This window comes from Silene latifolia, chromosome 8 (genome assembly GCF_048544455.1).
Source record: "Silene latifolia isolate original U9 population chromosome 8, ASM4854445v1, whole genome shotgun sequence".
NCBI classification, from domain to species: domain Eukaryota; kingdom Viridiplantae; phylum Streptophyta; class Magnoliopsida; order Caryophyllales; family Caryophyllaceae; genus Silene; species Silene latifolia.
In genome coordinates, this window is record NC_133533.1 from 107,182,074 (window position 1) to 107,207,129 (window position 25,056).

Sequence of the window (25,056 nt, forward strand, 5' to 3'; positions counted from 1 at the left end):
GTAAGGTAAGATTCAAACTCAAATTCCTTTATTGTTTTCAAAGACTTTGTGTATCAACATGCTATATTTCGATTTCTTGTTAAAAACAATCTGAATCTTGTCCTAAACTATTTGATTTTCGAATGTGAACACATATAGAACTTGTGTACATCTTTGGTTGATTGATTTCATGAGTTAAAATTCACTCTCTGAATTCTAGGGTTAGCAAAACGAAATTCTTCTTATTGTTGATGAGTATTTCCTGATTTGAAGCAAATTGAAAACTTAAAACTAGGTGAATTGTAAAATACATGGTGATTTCTGATAGTTTATCTTCCAAAGCTTATTCCAAAATCGATATACAAGAAGAACAGTCCGTCTTTTGTGTTAAGAACTTTCAAGTGTCAATCCTTTGTTAAAAATGTTTTTCTTGCAGTATGGTGAAAACTAGAGGGTTACCCAACAAGAGACCTCGCGCGGAGGTCCAACTCGAGGTTGGGCAAGGTAGCAGTGAACCGGTTGTACCGCCGGTGGCGGCTCATCCATCAGTAATTTTCGCTAACTTTGATCATCGTAAGGCTTTCGTGGCTCTTATGCGTCGTCCTTTTCGCCCCACCCGTTGTGTCAACCCTAGTATTCTTGAGACTCTGGGGATTAAGGAAGACATAGTTCACATTTTCAAAATTTTGGGCATGGAGGGGTTGTATCACTTGAGAAAGCAATCATACCCTCACTTGACCCTAGAGTTTTTGAGTTCTTTTGTGTATGATAAGAAGGGAAAGACCGTCTCTTTTCGTCTCATGAATAGGGATCATGAGCTTACCCTGGATGAGTTGGCTGACCATTTAGGTTTAGAGGCTGAGGAGGATGACTACCTTAGTGACGTGGCCAAGAACAGTGGCGCACCTCAGTACCTACCTTATTTGACTGGCAGACCCGCCCCTACCGTCAGTGCCATGTTGATTAATGATATTCAGCACGTTTCCCTTCGTATGTTTCTAAGGATGTTGACCTGTCTACTTTACTCGAGAGAGGACGTGAGTAAACTCAACTCTCACGAGGTCATGCTTCTTGTGTCCTACCTTAACCTCCACCGCCGGAAACCGTTTTACTACAGTGCCCCTGGTATAGTGTGCTCTAGTCTGGAGCGCATGGCACAGTCTGAGACCCGATTTATTGCTTGCGGGGCCATAGTGACCCGCCTAGCTCGGCGGATCGGCCGATTTTGAGGCCCCACCTCCTGAGGGGAATGAGTATGTTGAGGTTGTACCTACCATGGACGCCTTGATATTGGCGTCAGAACCGATGGTTGAGGAAGATGGATGATGGGTCGTATGCTTGGAGGGTGAGAGGGACTATGTGGATGGTGCTTCCGGACCCACTCATCTCCCCGTTGTTGATCATTTGGCCGAGTGGGAACCTTGTGGCATCCCTAGACTGAGCCCCGCCTTACCTCGATTGACCCGCGGATCCTTCCGGACTTACCCGAGCCTCGTCACCCGTGCACGAGGGGCGCAGCAGGCACCTCCCCCACCTAGGGAGCATCGTGGAGTTAGGCGGCCTAGAGGAGACCCGGTTGTGTCTCGAGCCCTCTTACTGTCCCCGACTCCTACCCTTACCACCCCTACCGCTCGCCATACCCTACGGTGCACGACCCTAGGATGCGGCCTCGTGAGCCGGGCCGAGCGGATCTCTTCTACTTTGGTGCTCCGCAACCTTCATGAGATGACCCTTAATCAGGGCATCGGGACTGATTTGGCACAGCCTGTTTGGTGGAGAGGACCAGGAGTGGATACGGGAGTGTTCCACGGCTATGGGGTGGACCCGAGGTTTCGGAGACCTCCGGAGGAGACCGAGTTTGGCTACCTCGCGGGACCGTGGGAGCCAACTCCGGCGATCACCGGGAGGGGACTACTCGGCGCAGCAGTTTTCCAGTGCGGGAGTTCAGGTGCGGTACCTCGGCGCGGTGGCGGTGATGACATGGAGGAGGGTCCTCGTTCTTTGATCTTGGATGTTAGACTGATTTAGTTGATTTCTTGGATGTTAGACTTATTTGGTGGTGATAGACTTGTTTTGTTGTGTCAGATTTATTATCTCTTCTTTATATGTTGCTTTCGGTATTTGGTATTTTTCGTTGGATGACTGTATCTGGCCATAAGGCCGTTAGTTAGCTAATTATCGTAGGCAGATGTGTGGAATGTCGACTCTGGTTGGGATTTGTTATGTTTGTTACTGCTGCGGAAAGTATTGTGCAGGTTAATTGTGAACACTCTATGTAAAATCGTTAAAACGCCCTCTGGATATGAAAACTCGGCCGAGTATACGCCGTACTCGACCGAGTAGAGCTCACTCGGCCGAGTAAACAAATTCACTCGACCGAGTATTGCTCACTCGACCGAGTAGCCCTCATACTCGGCCGAATGTTGAGGTAACAGAAGGCACAGGTTAAGTTTATATGATAACTGTATAGAGGAGTGGTCCATGTCTTATCACGTTATTTTATACCATAATAATCCACATAGGTGAATGATAGTTATACCATGGATACGTGATTGAGAATGTTTGTGTTACGACGTTGCTTGGTTGTCAGGAACTTGAGTGGTTTCAGGGAGGAAGACTCGAACCATTGAAATTATGTGAAAGGTAACACCTTACGCAACCAGCGTAGTGGTTGTAATAAGTTTTATATGGAGATATGTTTGGTTACAGTGATAATTACCTCAACGATTTTCGCGTCACTCTGCCATTTCTCATTAATTATACGGACCGTGTCATACGTTATTAGGTTGCTGTAATGTCTTGGTCCTTATGAGTCACGAGTATGTAGTGTCATAATCTGGGGTATGCTACAAGGGTCTATGAGTAATGTCACCGTCATGGGGTGCGCGTTAGCTTTAGTTAATAGTGAACTTCGGGGACGAAGTTCCTTTAAGAGGGGAATAGTAGTGTCGCAGAATTAAGTATTTAATTATGTAAGATGTGTGTTTAGTTATACCTATGATTTTGGAATCACATGTATGTAGTTAGCATTCGAAATTTATGTTCATGTTTCCTTGAAGCGATAGCTTATGTCGATGTTTCCTTGAAGCGATAGCTATGTGGTATTCGAGTAATATAAAGATTATACTATACACGGGGGTCTCAACTCAAGTGTTATGACAAGTATTTTATTTATGAAAAATGTATCTTAATTATGTATAAGTAGTTAATTTTATGAAATATTTAGAATCATATGTATGTTAGGTATGCTCACATTCGGGATTACTGGTTTACAATTATGTTTTCTTTAAGATGCATCTATGTTGTATTCAATTAATATGAAAAGTTTTATGGCGCAAGGGTATCAAGTAATATGAAGATTCGATTCAATTGATGATAAATGATATACGTGTTCGGAATGTGGTGATGGTGTATTTATGTGCTTTGCAATGGTGTATCGCCTTGCATTCGTGTATTTAATATAAACGTATGGAACGTGGTAGTACAAGTGTGTATGGTTTTCTTACATTGTGTAAAGTGTTGCAATTGCATATTTGTGTAGGTTTAGGGCGAAGACTGTTTGGTGAATAGGTTACTGTTTAGAAAGGTAGCTGTGATAGATGATTGTTGTCGAGTAGGTTAGCTGATGGTAATGTATGGATATTGTGAGTTTGTGTACCTTTGTGAAGATGGTTACGGTCATGGGATGTAATATTGCAGGGAGTGTCGTGCGGGCTGAACTTCGGGGACGAAGTTCTTTTAAGGGGGGAAGACTGTAACACCCAGGATTTGTAGGAGCGTTGTTGACTGACCATGTTGACTAAACAGACCTTAGGAATGATTGGTGAGAGATCAGACTGGTGATAGGAGACATTTTGATTAGTTACTCGACCTAGCGGAGGCCACTCGGCCGAGTACCACCAATACTCGACCGAGTGGAGTCTACTCGGCCGAGTATTCCTATACTCGACCGAGTATGGCGGCTGTCGACGCGTTATTATAAATGCGAGTTCGCGAGATTCATTTCTATTTTCTCATTTCCTCGACAGTTCCTCTTTCTCTAACCCTAGACCATCCCCTTTTTCTATCACTCCATAGCCTCATACCTCTAAGGAGTTAGCCTAACCCCTACCATGGGAACGTCGGGACTCACGGAGCAAGGAGGTCGTGAATGGTGGTTGTCTATGTCGTCACCGATGTGCAAGGTTAGTTAAGTTGCTGCCTTGGGTTCTTTTGAGTGATTATTTGAGTATAGTTGTGTAATAGGATATGGTTACCATTGTTAGGGTGCTTAATGGAGTCGCGCGTGGCTATGAATGGAAGTCTTTCATGCTTTGTTATGAGGTAGGGTCTCCTACTCGGTCCATCACAATTGAATTGAATTTTATGATTGTATTGTGAATCATGGCTATCCGCTGATCATCGGAGTATAGTGGTTGTGGTAATGTTGACGTTGTCGTGTGACAGCTGTGATGTTGTGATTGAGATTGTGGTGGAGTCACTTGCGGGAGTGGCTTCACACCCTAGTTCGCCCTCCGTGGAACCCGCCACGAGAGGGGATGTGCACATTAAGGGACAGGGACTGTTAGTCGCTCGTTGAGGAGCTGGACTAGGTGGGGATGGGCTGCGGTCACCCACTCGCGGCGAGGATTACCTGTTGCGATGGGTAATCAGGGCGGACTACGCACTTCGTGTGTAGTCGGTGTGTGTACGAGGTGGTGAGTTGGGATAGTGAATGATCAGCTATTTACTTTATTGTCTTATCTTTTATTTGATTAGTCAGTACTGACCCCGTGTTGTTTTGTGGTATCTGCGGTGATCCATTCGGGGATGGTGAGCAGTTGGCTTAGCAGGTATTGTTGATTTCCGCTGCTGGGATTGGAAGGGATCGAGTCATCACGCTACTGGTCTAGAGATGTAGAATCACAAGTGTTGTAATTGAACTGTGTTCTAGGGAACTTGAATAGAATGGTATTGTAACAGATTCTCTAATGATATAATATTGTTCTTGTATTGTCTAATTTGATCTACCTCCTCGGGAAACCGAGATGGTGACACCGTCATATACTGGAATGGTCCTTGGTAAGGCGTTCTGGTGTACGGGGGTGTTACATATAGAGTTTCGTAGGCCAAGAACATCAATAAACGGGTCTCATCGTCAATTAGGCTTGAGTGTGGTTCTCCTTGTGGAATGTGTAATATCAAACTGCATAAGTGTGACATTAGTTTCTTAATTTTTGCGCATTCATATGACTAAGTACATGAGGAAAGACGGTTCTTACCGCATTCAAATAAGCCAGACATTACCTTTTTGTTAGCCCGTTTGAACCCTTGTAGCCGTTTCATATCCTACTTCTAATAACTACAATCCTAGAATTTACCTACCTTATCGGGACAGTCGCAGTTGCTTGTTTATCATGTCTATTTTGCTACTATGGTTGGGATTGAGACTATTATTGTCATTTGTGGGTGTAGTAGAATTATTTGACAATTGTGTTGTATCCTTTATGTTGGAAAAAGAAGAAAAATATGAAGCAAAAGAAAAGAAGAAGAAAAAAGAAAAAGAAAAAAAGAAGAGAAATTCGAAAAAGTGAAAGAAAAGAAAAATATATGCTTCATTGTCATTTGTTAAGGGAACAAAGGTTGGTTACTGGACTCTAATGCATTTTTGGAGAGTAATTCATAGTCACTCATGTGTTGTCAAAGTTGAGATAATTTCTCTTGTTGGGATAATTTACGCTTATTGTCATAGATTTGGTTTTGGGCTTAGCGCTGCGACTACCGTCTTAGCTCCACATATTTATACGTGCCTTGGCACAAACCACTTCTATACCAGTTGCCCATTTGTCACCTTATTGTCCTTGATACATGTACTTTTATCTACATTGTGAATGTGTAGTTGGAGAAATTTCTATCACATTAGATTGCATGCATGTTTCATAAGTCGAGTGAGTGTTCTACTTCTTTCTATCTTCACATATAACTCACCCTTACATACTTTTGAGTGCATGAGTGAAATCCGCGAGAATCCGACTAATTTGTCTTGCAAGATCGAAAGGTATTTGGCATTTGTCTATAGTACGGTGACATGAGATTTGAGCTGCGTTTTCTATTACCCATGCCTTTGAATTTGTTTTATTGGTACACCTTGGTCATTGCTTTGTTACAGATATGGATAGCTTGAGATTTGTATGTGCATCAACATTAGCTCTGAGTTGTTTATTCGCCATTTGTATGATTGTCTTTTGTATTGTGTGATGCTTTGCTTGAGGACAAGCAAAGAGATGGTTTGGGAAAATTTGATGAGTCATAATTATATAAATATTTATGCCTCCCCTCAGTTAGTTTTGATACGGTTTTCGTGCTAATTTATATTAATTACATGCCTTTTATGCTAGAATGTCGATACTTCCGCTATTTGGTGTTTAATGCAGGAATGATGCATTTGTGGAGTAAAGGAATGAAATGAGCACCGCGGAGTGGGCATGAAGGAATACAAAGAGCATGGCACGGGAATCTAGAAGAATAAAGGAAGAGAAGTGAAGAAACGGGAAGAATACTCGATCAAACCTAAGCACGCTCGATCGACTGGGAATGTACTCGATCGAGTGCACCTAGGCTTGATTGAGTACACATCGAGCTGAGACTTTCGCGCAATTTCCTTAAGTCGGTTACACTTTATTATAAATACCCAATTCGTACCCTATGTTATTTTTACGTCTTATTTACCCTAAAAAACTCTCTTAAATACTCAATTCGTACCCTATGCTATTGCTTTCGGATCTACAACTCGTTCTACCTTAATTTGCTATGGTATTTAATCATTCTTCAATTGTTATTCAATCAAGATTATTCTATTGCTTAATTATTCTTATTACATGCTTTTAATTATGTCTTCTATTATTATTGTTGTTGTTATTCCTTCTATCATGCGTAGCTAATTTCACAATCTAGGGTGAATGGGGATCTAGGTTGTTAGAAGGGGATTATGTTAATGAATTGATAGTTAAAATAACTTCTTTGTTGTTGTTCAGTTAATTGTTTTGAATCTAGTTGATTAGTTTCTGCAGGATTAATTAACTAGTGTTTCAAACTAGGATTTTCACCGACCGGGTTAAGACTAGTAAAGGCTACAATAACTGAATAGAATTAACTTAATGATAGCGACCGCATGTTAATTTAGATCTAAAGAACATATTCGAATCGACTGATCATGTGACCTTATACAACACTAATTGGCAATTGCTCTATCAATGAATTAAATTATACCCCGGATAACTACCTAGTGTACCTAATCCCTAGACCTTTTAATATTATTGAATTCGTCTTATTTACTTTTATTGCAATTAGTTTATAGAAATAAACAAACAACCTTCAAGAAATCGGTTACCTTTAGGCCCTGTTTGGTAAACAGCGGATTAATTTCAGCATAAGTAGATTGGAAAAGCAGATTATAAATAGCAGATTTTATCAGAAGGTTTTGTTATTTTGATGAAGCGTAAAGAGGAACAAGAGTATAAGGGAAATATCTGTGTTGTATTCTCATTCCATAATTTGCCAATATATAATACAATGGGAATAACCGATTACTCAAAATAACGAGTAAGATGATAACAAACTAAGTTGTTACCTAAACTAATGCTAGTAAATAGGGTAGACTAAGTAAACCGATATTGTGCTAATCTTGAGCACAATATAGTCGGTTATCCCCCCCCCCCCCCCCCTCTTAAACTGGAGCATGGAGATCAATAATGCCCAGTATGCGAAGTAAGTAATGGAACTGTCGAACCCCTAATGGCTTAGAAATATATCAGCAATTTGCTCGGCGGGAGGAACATGAGCAGGTGTGACAAGACCGTCGGTGATAGCATCCCGGACAAAATGACAATCAATCTCGATATGTTTAGTGCGCTCATGAAAAACCGGGTTTTGAGCTAAATGTATTGCGGATTGACTATCATAAAATAGTGTCATGGGAACCGAAATAGGAACATCCAAACTAGCTAACAAGCCCTTTAACCATTTTAATTCACACACAATAGCGGCCATGGAGCGATATTCAGCTTCAACCGACGAGAGAGATACGGTGTGTTGTTTCTTGGTTTTCCAAGACACGGGAGAGTCACCAAGAAAAACAAACCATCCCGTGACAGAACGACGAGACAAAGGACACTTACCCTAGTCCGAATCACACCATCCTGTGACCGTAAGAGGGCTAGAAGAGCTAAGCAACACGCCTTGACCCGGACTCCCTTTAAGGTGGCGAACAACCCGTAACGCGGCCTCCATATGAGCTTCTCGAGGTTGCTGGAGAAATTGAGAGAGAACGTGGGCAGAAAACGAGAGGTCGGGACGTCTTACAGCTAAATAAACAAGACGACCAATTAATTGCCTATATCGTTCTGGTGCTCCTAACAAGGGACTCATTAAAAGAGCAAGATTATGGTCAGGTTCCATAGGAGTTGAAGCCGGTTTAGCACCCAAAAGTCCGGATTCGGTAATGATATCGAGAGTATACTTTCTTTGATTAAGAAAAATGCCTTCCGAGCTTCGAGCAACTTCAAGGCCAAGGAAATATTTCAAAGTTCCCAAGTCCTTCATTTTAAAACAGCGATTTAGGTACTCCTTAAAACGAGAAATAGCAAGAGTGTCGTTTCCCGCAATAACAAGATCATCCACATAAATTAAAACATGGAGCCGGGTCATGTGAGAGGAATAAGTGAAAAGAGAGTAATCGGAATAGGACTGACGAAACCCGTATTCGCGTAAGGCCCCGGCTAATTTGGCAAACCAGCAACGGGGAGCTTGGCGAAGACCATATAAAGATTTTTTAAGACGACAGACCTTCCCGTCATTTCCTCTACTAAAACCCGGAGGGAGTTTCATATAGTCTTCCTCATCTAAATCACCATGTAAAAAAGCGTTATGCACGTCCATTTGATGCAATTCCCATTTTTTAACAGCTGCTACGGCGAGAAGTACGAATGGTAACCATTTTTACAACATGAGCGAAGGTCTCTACGTAATCCAACCCCTCAACTTGGTGATTACCAAACACAACCAGCCGTGCTTTCAACCTTTCAACGGAACCATCGGATTTATATTTGATTTTGTAAACCCAACGGCATCCGAGTGCTTTTTTATCTGGAGGAAAATCCGCCAATTCCCAATTGCCATTTTGTTCAAGGGCATCAATTTCATCCTGCATTTCCCGACACCATCCATCGTCTTGCAAGGCAACTTTAAATGAAATGGGTTCAACACCCGTGGTTATAGCAGCTAAGAAATGTTTATGTCGATTTGAAAATTTGTGACAATTAACATAATTAGCTAAAGTATGAGGCGTACCTGAAGGAGATGATGGAGATTCCGGTGAGTCGGGAGGAGATGGACTGGTAATAGAATCGAGAACAAAGCCTTGTAGCTGGAAATTGGGAAATTTACGCCTGTGACAACGCCCAAGATCAGGAGCAGGGGTCTCGGGGTCAGAGGGGGACTCAGTGTCGGTGTGACCGGACGCATGACCGGGAGAAGGAGTCGTGTTCAAGGGCTCGGCATTGCCCGTGTCACCCTCGGCTGAGTCAGGAGTAGAGGGCTCCGTGATGGACTCGGTGGGTATGTAATCATAGGACTCATCCTCGGGTGGCGGAGCAGGTGGCGCAATAGATGGGGTATCCTCCTCCGGAGTAGAGAAATGATGTAATACTCCGTATTTATAAGTCTTGGGGTACTCTATCGAGTAGCCCTTACTCTGTCGAGTAAGGGCAAGTTGCGAAATAAAATAGTTTCTGACCTGTTGGGTACTCGATCGAGTAGCTGGGGTACTCGATCGAGTAAGGGGGTACTCGATCGAGTACCTTGGGTACTCGATCGAGTGTCCGGTTTTACGGGGAGTTTTTCTCGGGTTTTGTTAATTATGCGATTAAGGTATTTAAACATAATCGTCATTGTTTTAAATCACTTTTACAAAACCTAAAACCCTGTTTAAGAGAGAAAGCGATCACTTCATCTTCCTAATCGCATTCTTAGCAATTCCGAGTTCGACGGTCGGTTCTTGTCGTTTTTCGTGTCGTTGGATTCCTTGTGTCGAGGGTAAGCTTTTAATATAGTTTTTATAATGTTTTGTTAAGATTGGTTAAACCCTAATTTAGGGATTGGGGGTTTTATGAGTAGTATGTGATGTGTAGTCTTTATGTGTTATGTGTTAGGAGGAGGATTCGTAGAAGAGGCGTTTTGATACAAACCAGATACCGTCGCTTGTTGTGCTTTCCAGGTAGGATTTCCTACTCAGTATTAGTCCCATAATGGGATATTGGTGATGTGCTGTAGTTAGTTGTTTGATATGATGATTGTATTGTGTTTGTGGTTGTGATTGTTGTTGATGGTTCTCGAGATGCGTTCTCGGCTGAGTGGGGTCACTTGCGGGAGTGACTTCACGCCCTAGTTTCGCCCTTCGTGGAACCCGCCACGGAAGGGGATGTGCACATTAATGGGACAGGGTTATCGCTCGTACGATGAGCGGGGCTTAGGTGGGAACGGCTGCGGTCCCCATCGCGGTGGTCCGGTCCAAAGGGACGATCGGTGTTGAGATGATGGGTGTTGGTGGTGGTGTGTGTGTGTGTGTGATTCAAATTGCCTGTTTATCTTATTATTGTTATCTATATTGATTGTGTGATTAGTACGACCCGGTGTTGTTTTGTAAACTGCGGTGATCCATTCGGGGATGGTGAGCAGATATTGAGCGGTATTGAGATGAGTCTTGGGATAGGCTGGATGCCACGACATGGTGATAGGAGTCTTCCGCTGTAGCCTTAGTTTATTTACATTTCAGTTAGAACAGTCATTTGAGAATATTGTATCGTACTTTGGTTTGGTTTTGAGGACTGTATTTATTCATTAAACTATTTATAATAAACGTTGTTTCTGTTTTGTCTATTTGATTATCATACCTCGGGCGACCGAGATGGTGATGTCTTCATACCTGAGTGGTCCTGGTAAGGCACTTGGAGTATGGGGGTGTTACAAATGGTATCAGAGCGACGATCCTGAAACCTGTAACCAATGAACTTAATGAACATAGGGAGTCAATTAAAATGAACCCGGGGTAAAAGTTGTAGGAGCTAGTGCAAAGGCTTGGGAGACGTCCTAAAGTCGCGGGGGTCGCCCTACAACTTTGAACCGGTCACATGGGAAAGTGTTTGTCGAGTCATATGTGTGCTTGGTTAACTTGTTAACAATGTGATGAAGTGTGTGATTGTTGGATGTGGAAGGAGAAGTTGAGAATGTGAAAGAAAAGTAATATATGAGTAGACTTGATGTTGGAATAACATGTTGGATGTTTACAATGTGGCTTTAATAGCATGATGAATTGGTCTTGTTGATAGTAGAATAGACGCGTAGCATATTTATTATGATATCATGTGGTTTTATAAAGTTTAGCATGTTAGCATATGACGTATCATGCGGGTAGCTTTTACGAGTTAGTGTTACTCGATCGAGTGAGACTGACTCGATCGGGTCGGTTTTTGGCGATTTTGAGTCCAGAATCGAGTTTTGGGGCACTCGATCGAGTAACTAGGGGTACTCGATCGAGTAGGGGGTCACTCGATCGAGTAGCCTAGATACTCGATCGAGTAGGTAAGAGATCGAAGGTCCGTTTGGTTCGGAGTTTGGGTACTCGATCGAGTTCGTGGGGCACTCGATCGAGTAGCCCGTTACTCGATCGAGTGTGTTTGGGAACTCGATCGAGTGGGTTCCGGGGCAGCGTGTTTTCGTGTTTTGAGGTTTAGTACGTGTGTTTATGTTTACCCTTTCTTATATAGCTTCAAGATGCCGCCCAAGAGAACTGCTTTGTACGCGAGAGCTGAGCTTATGACCACGGATGACATCGTTAAGATGTTAGAGCACCAGGATGCTCTTCCGAGACCCTGAAGAGAGTGAATGAGGACAAGGACAAGAGTAAGGAGAAGGAGGTTGATCATTCTAAAATCAGCCTCTATATTGCGAGGTTTAACCCGAAGGAATACAAGGGAGTTGGGGAGCCTAATCTGCTTGATAGTTGGCTGAGAGAGATGGAGAACATCTTAGACTTGGTTCATTGTCCTGATGAGATGAGAGTGGAGCAGGCTGCGTTCTATCTGAGGGAGGCAGCAGGCAAGTGGTGGGATTCAGTGAAGGTGAGTGCTAAGGAGATATACACCAACCAAGGCTTACCTGCTATACCTTGGGAGGAGTTTTGTAGGGTCATGAGGAAGGAGTTCGACTGCGGAGCATGTGAGGAGTAAGTTGAGGGAAGAGTTTGATAAGTTTAAAATGACCGCCGAGATGTCGGTGAGCCGAGTACTACAAACAGTTCAATGAGAAGTCCAGGTATCTTTGAGGATATGGGTTTGAGTGAGGAGAACCTGGCATTGAGGTTTGAGAGAGGGTTGACTACCACGATTATGGATAAGTTACCCGTGGGAATCCTTACCGATGTTAAGGAAGCTTATGAGAGGGCTGGGAGAGCTGAGAGGTTGGTGGAGATGGCTCAGAAGAGGTCTGGTGGTGAGAAGAGGAAGTCTGAGAGCGAGGGTGGTGGCCAATCTAATTACAAGAAAGGCAACCACAATCGCCTAAGGGTTTTCTTCGGGTCGTGGTTCGATCTTTGGGGCTTCCTTTGGGCGTGGCCGTGGGAGTGTGAGCAATAGGCGGGAGTGACTCTGCTTTGGTTGTGGTGGCGTAGGCCACAAGAGACATGAGTGCACGAGTGCACCGGGATCTTTTCAGAGACCTGCGCAGAGCCTCGCGAGCAACAGACCGGCTGGATCATGGCCAAACCGGGGAAGTCAGAGTTACCAGAGTGGAGGCAACCGCAACGGCGGTAATTCTTATCAGAAGACAACGACGAACAACAACAACAATCAAGGGTCGGGTGCTAAGCCGACCGCATCAGCCAGTACTGTCCAGGGAGGTGGGCAGAAGACCAGTGGCAAGTTGTTCATGATGGAGAAGAAAGCAGCTGAAGAAGATGCACATGTTATCACCGGTACATTCCTTGTTAATGGTATTCCTACGTTTGTTTTGTTTGATTCGGGGGCTTCTCAGTCGTTTGTGTCTTCGAGTCATGTAAAACAGTTGGGTTTGAGGGTATATGAGTCTGTTAGTGAGCAAGTTTTCATACCTTCGGGTGAGTCTGTATCGTGTGGGAGATTGTTTAGAGATGTATCTTTGATAGTTGGGCAAGTTGATTTCCTTGTAGACTTGCTATAGTTTCCTTTTAACGGTTTTGAGATGATAGTTGGGATGGATTGGTTAGGAAAGTATAAAGCTAAGATAGACTGTCATCAAAAGAAAGTGTCCTTACGAGGTCCAAAGGGTGTTAGTGTGTCTTATCGTGGGTTTCTAGTCAAACCCAAAGTTAAGTTGATTGCAGCTGTCACCTTGAAGTCTTATCTGAGGAAGGGATGTCCGTTGATCTTGTGCCATGTGAGAGATGACCGGATAGAGAGTCCGACGGTTGATGAGATACCAGTGGTGGGAGAGTTTGCAGATGTTTTTCCAGAGGAGATTCCGGGGTTGCCACCGAAGAGGGAGATAGATTTCACCGTCGAGTTGAAGCCAGGGACGGGGCCAATCTCTAAGGCACCGTACCGTATGGGTCCTAAGGAGATGGAGGAGCTTAGGAAGCAGTTGGATGATTTGATAGAGAAGGGATACATTAGACCAAGTGTATCGCCTTGGGGAGCACCAGTTCTTTTCGTGAAGAAGAAAGATGGGAGCTTGAGGTCGTGCATAGATTACGGGAGGGAACCGTGTGACGATAAAGAACAAGTATCCTTTGCCAAGGATAGATGACCTGTTTGATCAGTTGAGTGGTGCAACAGTCTTTTCTAAGATTGATTTGAGGTCGGGGTACCACCAGGTGAAGATTAGAGAGGTGGACATACCAAAGACAGCTTTCACGTCAAGGTATGGCCATTATGAGTATGTGGTGATGCCGTTTGGGTTGTCTAATGCGCCGGCAGTGTTTATAGATTTGATGAATAGAATCTTCAGACAGTTCTTTGACCAGTTTGTAGTGGTGTTTATCGATGATATCTTAGTCTACTCTAAGACTAAGGAGGAGCATGAGGAGCATTTGAGGATCGTGTTGCAGACTTTGAGGGATCATGAGTTGTATGCTAAGCTGTCCAAGTGTGAGTTCTGGTTAGAGAAAGTTGCTTTTCTGGGGCATGTGATCTCTAAAGATGGGGTAGCTGTGGATCCGGCGAAGATTTGAGGCAAAGGTGACAAAGTGGGAAGCACCAAAGAATGTTCTTTGAGGTTAGAAGTTTCTTGGGTTTAGCCGGATACTACGAGACGGTTCGTGAAAGATTTCTCCAAGATAGCTAGAATGATGACAGCGTTGATGAGGAAAGAGAACAGGTTTCGTTGGGATGAGAGTTGTGAGACGGCGTTCCAAACATTAAAGGAGCGTTTGACCACAGCTCCTGTCCTCGCATTGCCTGAAGGGAGCGAGAATTTCGAGGTTTATACGGATGCCTCGAAGAATGGGCTGGGATGTGTGTTGATGCAGAATGGTAAAGTGATTGCCTATGCTTCTAGGCAGTTGAAGCCTTATGAGGAGAACTACCCTACCCACGATCTGGAGTTGGGTGCAGTGGTGTTTGCTCTCAAGATTTGGAGACATTACCTTTATGGAGCAATCTTTAAGGTATTTTCTGATCACAAGAGTCTTAAGTATATCTTCACGCAGAAGGAGTTGAACATGAGACAGAGGAGGTGGATGGAGTTGATTGGCGATTACGACATGGAGATTATCTACCATGAAGGGAAGGCCAATGTTGTTGCTGATGCTTTGAGTAGGAAGAGTGTACATTCCTTATGTACAGCTCTATCTTTGATGAGGCTGAGAGATGAGGTAGCGAGCTTTGGGATACATATGATGCAGAAAGGAGATGCCATGGGTGATATGACAGTACATCTGGAGTTTTATGATGACATTCAGGATAAGCAGGCTTTGGATCCTAAGATAGTGGAGTGGAGAGCTGGAGTAGAGAAAGGGACAGTGTCCCGCTTTTTCATTCATACAGATGGTAGTTTGAGGTTTGATGGTAGGTGGTGTGTTCCTAATGATGAGGAGTTGAAAAAGACGATCATGACAGAGGCACATTGCACACCATATTCAGTTCATCCAGGTGGAGACAAGCTGTACAAGGATTTGAAGAAAACGTTTTGGTGGCCTGGATGAAGAAAGAGACAAACGAGTTTGTGTCCCGTTGTTTGACATGCCCGAGAGTTAAAGGGGAACAGAGAAGACCACAAGGTAAGATTCGGTCTTTAGAGGTGCCTGAGTGGAAGTGGGAATCCATTTCCATGGATTTCATTGTGGGTTTGCCGAAGAGTCAACAAGGTAACAACATGATTTGGGTGATAGTGGATCGTCGACCAAGTCGCTCACTTTGTTCCAATGAAAGATACATGGACTAAGGCACAATTGGCTATGGCCTATCGAAAGAACGTGCTTAAGTTACATGGAGTCCCTAAGGACATAGTGTCTGACAGAGATGTGAGGTTTATATCGAGGTTTTGGAAAGAGTTGCAGGAATCATTGGGAACAACTTTGAAGATGAGTACAAAATTTCATCCTGCGACAGACGGACAGACCGAGAGAACAATCAAGACTCTTGAGGACATGTTGCGAGCTTGTGTGATGGATTTTGGTGGTAGGCGGGAGCGAGAGGTTGGACTTGATAGAGTTTTCTTACAACAACAACATGCTATCACACCAAAAGATTGGTATGGCACCGTTTGAGGCTTTGTATGGGAGGAGATGTAGGAGTCCAATCTGTTGGGACGATAGTCTTTGAGGCAAAGTGGTTTTAGGACCAGAGATGGTGCATGAGATGGTGGAACAGATTAAGATGATCGGGAACGGATGAGAGCAAACTCGGGACAGTAAAAAGAGTTATGCAGATCTACATCGCCGGGATATAGAGTTTCAAGTTGGGGACAAGGTTCTCTTGAAAGTTTCTCCTATGCGCGGAGTTATGAGATTTGGGAAGAAAGGCAAGTTAAGTCAGAAGTTTATAGGGCCTTATGAGATCTTAGAGCGAGTTGGGGAAGTTGCTTACCGTCTGGCTTTACCAGCTGCGTTAGAGAGAGTGCATAATGTGTTTCATGTATCGCAGCTGCGGAAGTATGTGAGTGACCCGTCACATGTGTTAGAGGCAGAGAGCTTAGCGCTAGATGAGTCCTTATCATATCTTGAGGTACCTAAGTAGATTCTTGACCGAAAGGTTAGGAAGACTAGGAGTGGTGAGACAGTTTTGCTTAAGATCCTTTGGTCTAACCACGAGATTGAGGAAGCTACATGGGAGGCAGAGGATATCATGAAAGAGCGTTACCCTTTCCTTTTTGATCAGGTATGTATGGTTACGGGGACGTAACCTTGTTTCTTTTAGGGGGGTAGGAGATGATCGCGATCAGTTTTAAGAGTTTTATACACCTTTTATATGTAGTGTCGGTATGTTTGTCGGGATGAGTTGGGTTAGTATCATGTCTTATGTTGTTTTTGTTTGGCTTTTGAGTCGGGAATGTTGTGGGAGTACCTTTGTTTAGTAGTGGTTTGAACTTCGGGGACGAAGTTCCTTTTAAGGAGGGAAGACTGTAATACTCCGTATTTATAAGTCTTGGGGTACTCTATCGAGTAGCCCTTACTCTGTCGAGTAAGGGCAAGTTGCGAAATAAAATAGTTTCTGACCTGTTGGGTACTCGATCGAGTAGCTGGGGTACTCGATCGAGTAAGGGGGTACTCGATCGAGTACCTTGGGTACTCGATCGAGTGTCCGGTTTTACGGGGAGTTTTTCTCGGGTTTTGTTAATTATGCGATTAAGGTATTTAAACATAATCGTCATTGTTTTAAATCACTTTTACAAAACCTAAAACCCTGTTTAAGAGAGAAAGCAGTCACTTCATCTTCCTAATCGCATTCTTAGCAATTCCCGGAGTTCAGACGGTCGGTTCTTGTCGTTTTTCGTGTCGTTGGATTCCTTGTGTCGAGGGTAAGCTTTTAATATAGTTTTTATAATGTTTTGTTAAGATTGGTTAAACCCTAATTTAGGGATTGGGGGTTTTATGAGTAGTATGTGATGTGTAGTCTTTATGTGTTATGTGTTAGGAGGAGGATTCGTAGAAGAGGCGTTTTGATACAGTTGTAGATACCGTCTGCTTGTTGTGCTTTCCAGGTAGGATTTCCTACTCAGTATTAGTCCCATAATGGGATATTGGTGATGTGCTGTAGTTAGTTGTTTGATATGATGATTGTATTGTGTTTGTGGTTGTGATTGTTGTTGATGGTTCTCGAGATGCGTTCTCGGCTGAGTGGGGTCACTTGCGGGAGTGACTTCACGCCCTAGTTTCGCCCTTCGTGGAACCCGCCACGGAAGGGGATGTGCACATTAATGGGACAGGGTTATCGCTCGTACGATGAGCGGGGCTTAGGTGGAACGGCCGCGGTCCCCCATCGCGGGCGGGTCCAAAGGTGGACGGTCGGTGTTGAGATGATGGGTGTTGGTGGTGTGTGTGTGTGTGTGTGACGATTCAAATTGTCTGTTTATCTTATTATTGTTATCTATATTGATTGTGTGATTAGTACTGACCCCGGTGTTGTTTTGTAAACCTGCGGTGATCCATTCGGGGATGGTGAGCAGATATTGAGCAGGTATTGAGATGAGTACTGGGATAGCTGGGATGCCACGACATGGTGATAGGAGTCTTCCGCTGTAGCCTTAGTTTATTTACATTTCAGTTAGAACAGTCATTTGAGAATATTGTATCGTACTTTGGTTTGGTTTTGAGGACTGTATTTATTCATTAAACTATTTATAATAAACGTTGTTTCTGTTTTGTCTATTTGATTATCATACCTCGGGCGACCGAGATGGTGATGTCTTCATACCTGAGTGGTCCTGGTAAGGCACTTGGAGTATGGGGGTGTTACAAATGAAAGTGATCTTCATAAAAGATAACGTCACGAGACACACTAATAACCCCGATTTCTATGTCATAGACTTTCCAACCTTTTTGATTGTGCGGGTAACCAAGAAAAATACACTTTCGACTCCGGTGCTCAAACTTATCACCCCGGGTTTTCTGGTTATGAAAAAAACAAAGACAACCGAATACCCTTAAATTATGATAAGACGGGGGAATGCCAAAGAGGACTTCATATGGTGTTTTATTTGCAAGAATTTTAGAAGGTGTGCGATTAATTAAATATGCGGCGGTAAGGATACATTCACCCCAAAACTGTTTAGGAATATTACCTCGAAAGAGTAAAGCTCGGGCGACATTAAGAATATGGCAATGCTTACGTTCAACACGCCCATTTTGTTGGGGTGTGCCAACGCAAGAAGTTTGGAATTGAATACCCTGTTGTGAGAAATAATCCGCCATATGATTAAATTCATTGCCATTGTCGCTTCACACCACCTTAACCTGTTTCGAAAATTGTGTGCACACCATAGATAAAAAATGCATGAACATACTCGTAACCTCCGTTTTAGCAAGTAATAAATAAACCCAAACGGAACGAGAACAGTCATCCACAATAGTGAGGAAATACTTAGCACCACAAGTAGAAATAGTCCGATAAGGACCCCAAAGGTCACAATGTATCAAATCAAAAATCCCGGAAGCAATATTATCACTTAAATTGAAACTTGCGCGAGTTTGTTTAGCAAGATGACAGACATCACACACCAAACTTTTATTAACTGAAATAGATGTAGCTAAGGGAATGTATTTAACCACGTGTGCTCCCGGATGACCGAGTCTTTTATGCCACAAATCATACGACCCAGCCAAGTTCACCGTGTGTACCGTAGCTGGAAAAGGCGAGATCAACAAGAACAGTCCATCCCGAAGCTCACCGACTCCAATCATCCTCTTCGAGGTACGGTCCTGTATAAGACAATTATCTTTAGTAAATTGCAGCACACAATTATTATCGTCCGTTAACTGAGAAACGGAAATTAAATTGCAAGTTAAATGGGGAACGAAAAGAACCCGTCGCAATTCAATATTACTGTCAATACGAATCGTGCCCATTTTGGAGGCCAAAATCCGTTTTCCATTGGGTAAGCCCACGGCCCTTGGAGGAATCACCATAATATCCCGAAATAAGGATAAGTCACCTGTGACATGGTTAGACGCACCAGTATCTATAATCCAAGAAGCGGACATACCCGATAAACGATCCGAGGAAATAGTTTGTAGAGCATTTGCGTGAACAATACCATCACCTTGTGACCCGGATCCCGAACCCGAGCCACTCGTGCTCACGGACGAACCTGCCCCTGCACCACCGCCTTTACTACGGCGTAATTCGGCCAGTGTTCGAGGCCTACTCCCCCACCAATCCGGAAATTTATTGATTTTAATAAAACAAGACTTTATATCATGGCCGTATATTTGACAGTGAGTACAAAATAGCTTTCGACGTTCGAGCTTTTCCTTTTCACGCATAGCCTTCCAATCGGCAGCAGTGCGTGAGCCACCGGACACCGCATAGGCAGTAACATCACTCATGTCCGAGGAGGGGGAATCACTAAGGAGAAGTCGTTCAGCTTGGAGAGCAGCGTGATAGCCACGATTAAGTGAGGGTAGTGGGTCTAGTTGAAATTGTTGGTGGCGGAGGGGTCCATACAAACTACGGTCGAGTCCGATGAAAAATTGATGGAGTCTTTCATTGTCAAGTCTTTTGACGGCTTTGGTAGCAATATCACAAGTACACTTTCCACATTCACAAGCAAAAGGAGGTTCATGTATGGTAATGGCATCCCAAAGCGATTTTAATTTACCGTAGTATTCAGTAACGGACATACTTTTCGTTTGTCGACATTCACCAAGATCAGATTTTAAAGTATAGATAGATGTACCGTCAACCACAGCATATCGTTCCGCCAAATCGGCCCACATCACGCGAGCATCCTCGACATAAGGAACGCTCTCCAAGACCGAGGGATCGATCGTAGCGCGGAGCCAAGAAACAATAGTACAGTGAATGACTTCCCACTGCCCAAGTAAGAAAGCACTAGTAGGCTTCTCGACAGTCCCGTTACAGAAACCGAATTTGCGTCGAGATTTGAGTGCCATCCGCATTGAACGGCTCCAGTCATCGTAGTTATAAGTGTTCAAAAGAACAGTAGAAAGTTTGAGATTTGGAAGGTCCCCGGACCCGAGAAAAAACGGAGACAAAGGATCGATCCGGGTACTTGAGTTTCCCGATTAGTCAGAATGAGAAACATCTTCACCAATAGTCATGGCAAGAAGATGAAGAATAATTTTTCTGTAGTTATATTTTAGGGTTTAAAAAATTTTTGGCTCGATACCATGTCATTTTGATGAAGCAGAGAAGCGTAAAGAGGAACAAGAGTATAAGGGAAATATCTGTGTTGTATTCTCGTTCCATAATTTGCCAATATATAATACAATGGGAATAACCGATTACTCAAAATAAGGAGTAAGATGATAACAAACTAAGTTGTTACCTAAACTAATGCTAGTAAATAGGGTAGACTAAGTAAACCGATATTGTGCTAATCTTGAGCACAATATAGTCGGTTATCAGGTTTGACTAGCATATTATAATTAGCATAATTAATTTGAGTGTTTGGTAATTGGCAGATTACGATTAGTAGATTGTTAGTTTTCTTTGTAAAATGGAGAAAAATTTCCGATTTTACAATATGCTAACCAATATGCTGGGGTAAGCAGCATATTGTAAAACAACATATTGACCACAAATATGCTGTTTCAATATTGCTATTTACCAAACACTAAAATTAGCATATTGATTGGTCAAACATGCTAAAACCCTTGAATATGCTAAAAATTGGCCAATATGCCGTTTACCAAACAACGCCTAAGACAAACTTAAATATTAGCAAATAGTTAATTACCGTCTCCCTGTGGATTCGACCCTTTCTTACTGCTAACTACTAATTAGTTGATAATAGGATTTATTTTAATAGGCCAACGACTAAAAATAATCTTATCAGTTTACAACAAAAGCTCAGAAACGTAAAATAGTGGTGGTATAATCAATCAACTAAAGCTCAGAAACGTAAAATAGTGGTGGTATAATCAATCAACTAAGACACTTGTTCATAGTGTTATGTAAATTTTATTTTCTTAATTTGTTATCGTATATTCATACATTAACTTCTTCCACATATTATTCCAAGGCCTTTGCTCAAAGAAAAAGATTTAATTATTCTCTTTCAGTGTAAATCTCTCCCATTTAGGCAATTTTCACTTTTTTTTGTTTTGCTAATTTATTACTTCCTCCAAGTCGCTCATTTGTTACCTCCTTCCTTTTTAATGATAGTCGGATTTTCTTTTCTCTTTCCTTGTTTGAAATGTTTTATGTGGTCTAAATAATAGGAATATAATAGTTGGGCCTCAACCATCACCTTAAGGTTTTAGTTGAGTTGGTTCATCTATCCTGATATCAGAGCCGGTGCACAACTAACCACTCTTCAAGCCCAATGAGCATTTGAGTGAGGGAGCGTAATAGGAATATAATAGTTGGGCCTCAACCATCACCTTAAGGTTTTGGTTGAGTTGGTTCATCTATCACTAAATTCATTTACATGTGGTGGGTAGGGTGTTTTGTGTGATTCAAAATGATTTCCTTATTTCTTGTGCAAAATAAAAGGAGAAGAAATGAGCGATTAGGACGGAGTATTTTCATGTAATGACAAATTAAGATCAGAGTGAATTACACAATTGTATATATTTGTATGTAAATCTCTCACTTATGAGTGTTATGACCAAGCACTACAAGTTTGGGCCTTATGGTATCTAACGATGACAGTCCATTTGGTATCTAACGAAATTACGAAAGAGTCCAAGGCCCAGATAACCGGTCTTGCTTCTGCTATGTGTCCAAATCTAGGCCATTTCGGAGTTTCGGTTTAGTCAAATATCACGTACGTTCTTTATTTCACTTATATTATCCTTTTTTCTTTAAATTTTATTACAAATTAATTGTCATTTTCTAATTGTAGAATGTTAAATGGATAAAATACCCTATATTACCCCAATTTTTTAATTACTACTCCATTTATCAAATTGACATTGTCTTCAATTGAAGGGGTAGAGTTATCAGTTTACCGTTTTCTTAAATCCTTCCCTAAATAAAATAAAAAGTAAGATAAAAAAAAGTGGAATTTACTGAATACTAGTTTGAATGTCCGTGCGTTGCAACGGGGTAATTAGCTTATTTATAATGAAAAAAAAAACGTTATAAGCGTTTAATATTTACATTATATGTCTAAGGATTTGTTTACGTATTATTATAATATCTCTTATTTATAATCATATGATCATTCCACCTTATACTAATCTTTTGATGTGGGACAATTCTACTATTTATAAGTAATATATTCACAAAAATTGGATTTTTTTTCTGATGTGGGATAATTCTAATATTTATACGTAATATATACTTATCAAACCTGTATTATTTTTCATTGCACTTAGTTCGACATCCAACCAGATCTCGAATACCGAATACGGACAATTGCTACTCATTATATCTAATAGTTATATTTAAATTTAATAATATGATCAAGTACTCTCCATTAATATTTGTACGTTGTTTTTCTTCGAAAAAAAATTTAACATAATTGAGATACGGAAATTTCCCGTGGTACCCCTTAATTTTGTTAGATTTTCAATGTTACCCCTACTTTTAAAAATCTGCATATGGTACCCTTGAAGTTCCATTTTTTTGCCCATGGTACCCCCTAATGTAAAGGTTGTTAAATGAACGTTAAGTTTGATGGTGTGACAATAAAATAACAATTAAAAAATAATACCCCCTTTATTATTTTATTAGTACGGATATCTCTCTTCTAAATGCAAATTTAATTTACTATATCATTATAATATTGGAAATTTCTCATGGTAACTTTGAACTTTGATAGATTACACATGCTACCATGAACGTTTGTTTCTATTTTTTTTATCATAATTAAAATATGTGCAAATGATAAGAACATATACTCTAATGATAGAATATTTTTTAACACAATTCTAATTATATTATTTAAACATAATATATTTACCACACCTACATTATTTTTCAATATGGGACATATAAAATCTATAGGTAGAAAATATAATGATATAAACTTTTAAGAGCTCTCCAAAACAATACTTAAGCGACTCAAAGGATTTTGGGTTGATGCCTAAGTTCCAAGGATGCTCATAGAATCACCCACCTTATGCTATATTTCGATGTGGGAAAATTCTATTTTTTTATATGTAGTATATTTATCACACCTATATTATTTTTCAATGTGGAAGATATAACATATTATGAAATACACATCTTTAATATGTGCAAATTATATGAAATCTATAGATACTCTAATGATAGCATTTCTTACCATGAATCTAATAATATTATTTTCATAATTTTTTACCGACATTATTTTGTTAAATGAAATTTAGAAGTTTTTATATAAAAATTAGAAACATCACTTGAATATAAAATAAGAAATACATAGTATATATTATAATAACTAAAAGATTTTTCAAACATAACTTAGGTTAGAAATCATTATTGTAGAGACAGTAATACAAACTCTTTTAAGAGTTATCTCTGACAATACTTAAGGGAATCAAAAGATTTTGGGTTATGACTTCTATTTATAATCATAAGATCACCATGTCTTATGGTAATCTTCTGATGTGGGACAATTCTAATATTTATACATAGTATATTCACCACACTTAGGTTACTTTTCAATGTAGGACAAATAACATACTAAGTACACCATTTTTTTTTGCACCTACTTTGACATCAACCCGATTTAATAATGAGAAAATACAATACAATACAATACAATACAATATACACTCTAATGATAGCATTTTTTTGTCGCAATATAATTATATAATTTTCATAAGATACTTTTTTTTTCCAAATGAAATATAAAGTTTTTATATCAAAATTATAAACATCACTTTAATATAATATAGAAAATGTATATATATGGGACATTTCTATTATGTATACATAATATATTCACAACACCTACATTATTTTTCAATGTGGGACATATAACATACTAAAAAGTCTATATCTTTTATATCACAAAATTTTGGATTAATACCCTAAGTTTCAAGGATGCCTCCTATTTATATTTATAGAATCACCCTACCGTATACTATTATTTCAATGTGAGATACATAATTTAATTATTTAGACGTAGTATGTTCATAATGCCTACATTATTTTTCAATGTGAAAGATATAACATACCAAGAAATACATGTCTCTTCTTAAAAAATCACTATTGTATACATATTATTTTTCTTTGAAGGTAAAATCACTTAGTCTCGATCATTAGATATAGATCTCTATATCGTACATATAACGACTCATTAACGCTCTATTACAGCATTCAGAAGACAAACAATAGTAAAATCTTTAGTTTTTTTATTGTGTCAGGAGACTACCACTAGTAAAACCTTTAGTTATTTTTTTATTTTTGATTTTCTTCTTCATGTTCTTAACTCTTTCCCGGGTAGTTCCCAACGATTTTCACTTTATTTTTTACATCATATCGTAGATAATGATAGAAAATCTTAAGAGCTCTTTAAAACAATATTTATGAGACTCAAAAAATTTTGGGTGGATGCATAAGTTCCAAATATGCATCCTATTTATAATCATAGGATCACATCACCTTATACTAATCTTTCGATGTGGGACAATTCTACTATTTATATGTAGTATATTCATCACACCTACTTATTTTCCAATGTGGGACAAAACATACTAAAAAGTACACAATTTTACGTATTAAGAAGTACATCATCTTTAATATGTGCAAATAATATGAAATTTATACTCTAATGATAGCATTTTTTAACACAAAGCTAATTATATTATTTTCATAATTTTCTTAATGATATTTTTTTGTCAAATGAAATGTAAAAGTTTGATATAAAAATTGGAAATATCACTTGAATATAATTTAGGAAATATACATAATATAATAATTAAAAGATTTTCCACTTTATTTTTTACATCAAAAA

At 40.6% G+C, this 25,056-nt stretch overlaps 1 protein-coding gene across 1 annotated transcript; it reads right to left on the reverse strand.

The window, feature by feature from the left end:
- Window positions 1-8,914: 8,914 nt before the first annotated feature.
- LOC141595677 (uncharacterized) lies at window positions 8,915-20,098 on the reverse strand. The gene is made up of 3 exons (XM_074415640.1): window positions 19,010-20,098; window positions 18,824-18,904; window positions 8,915-9,637 (listed from the first exon to the last, which is right to left on the reverse strand). Exons 1-3 carry the CDS (start codon window positions 20,096-20,098, stop codon window positions 8,915-8,917), a joined length of 1,893 nt encoding a protein of 630 aa, XP_074271741.1.
- Between the last annotated feature and the right edge of the window lie 4,958 nt (window positions 20,099-25,056).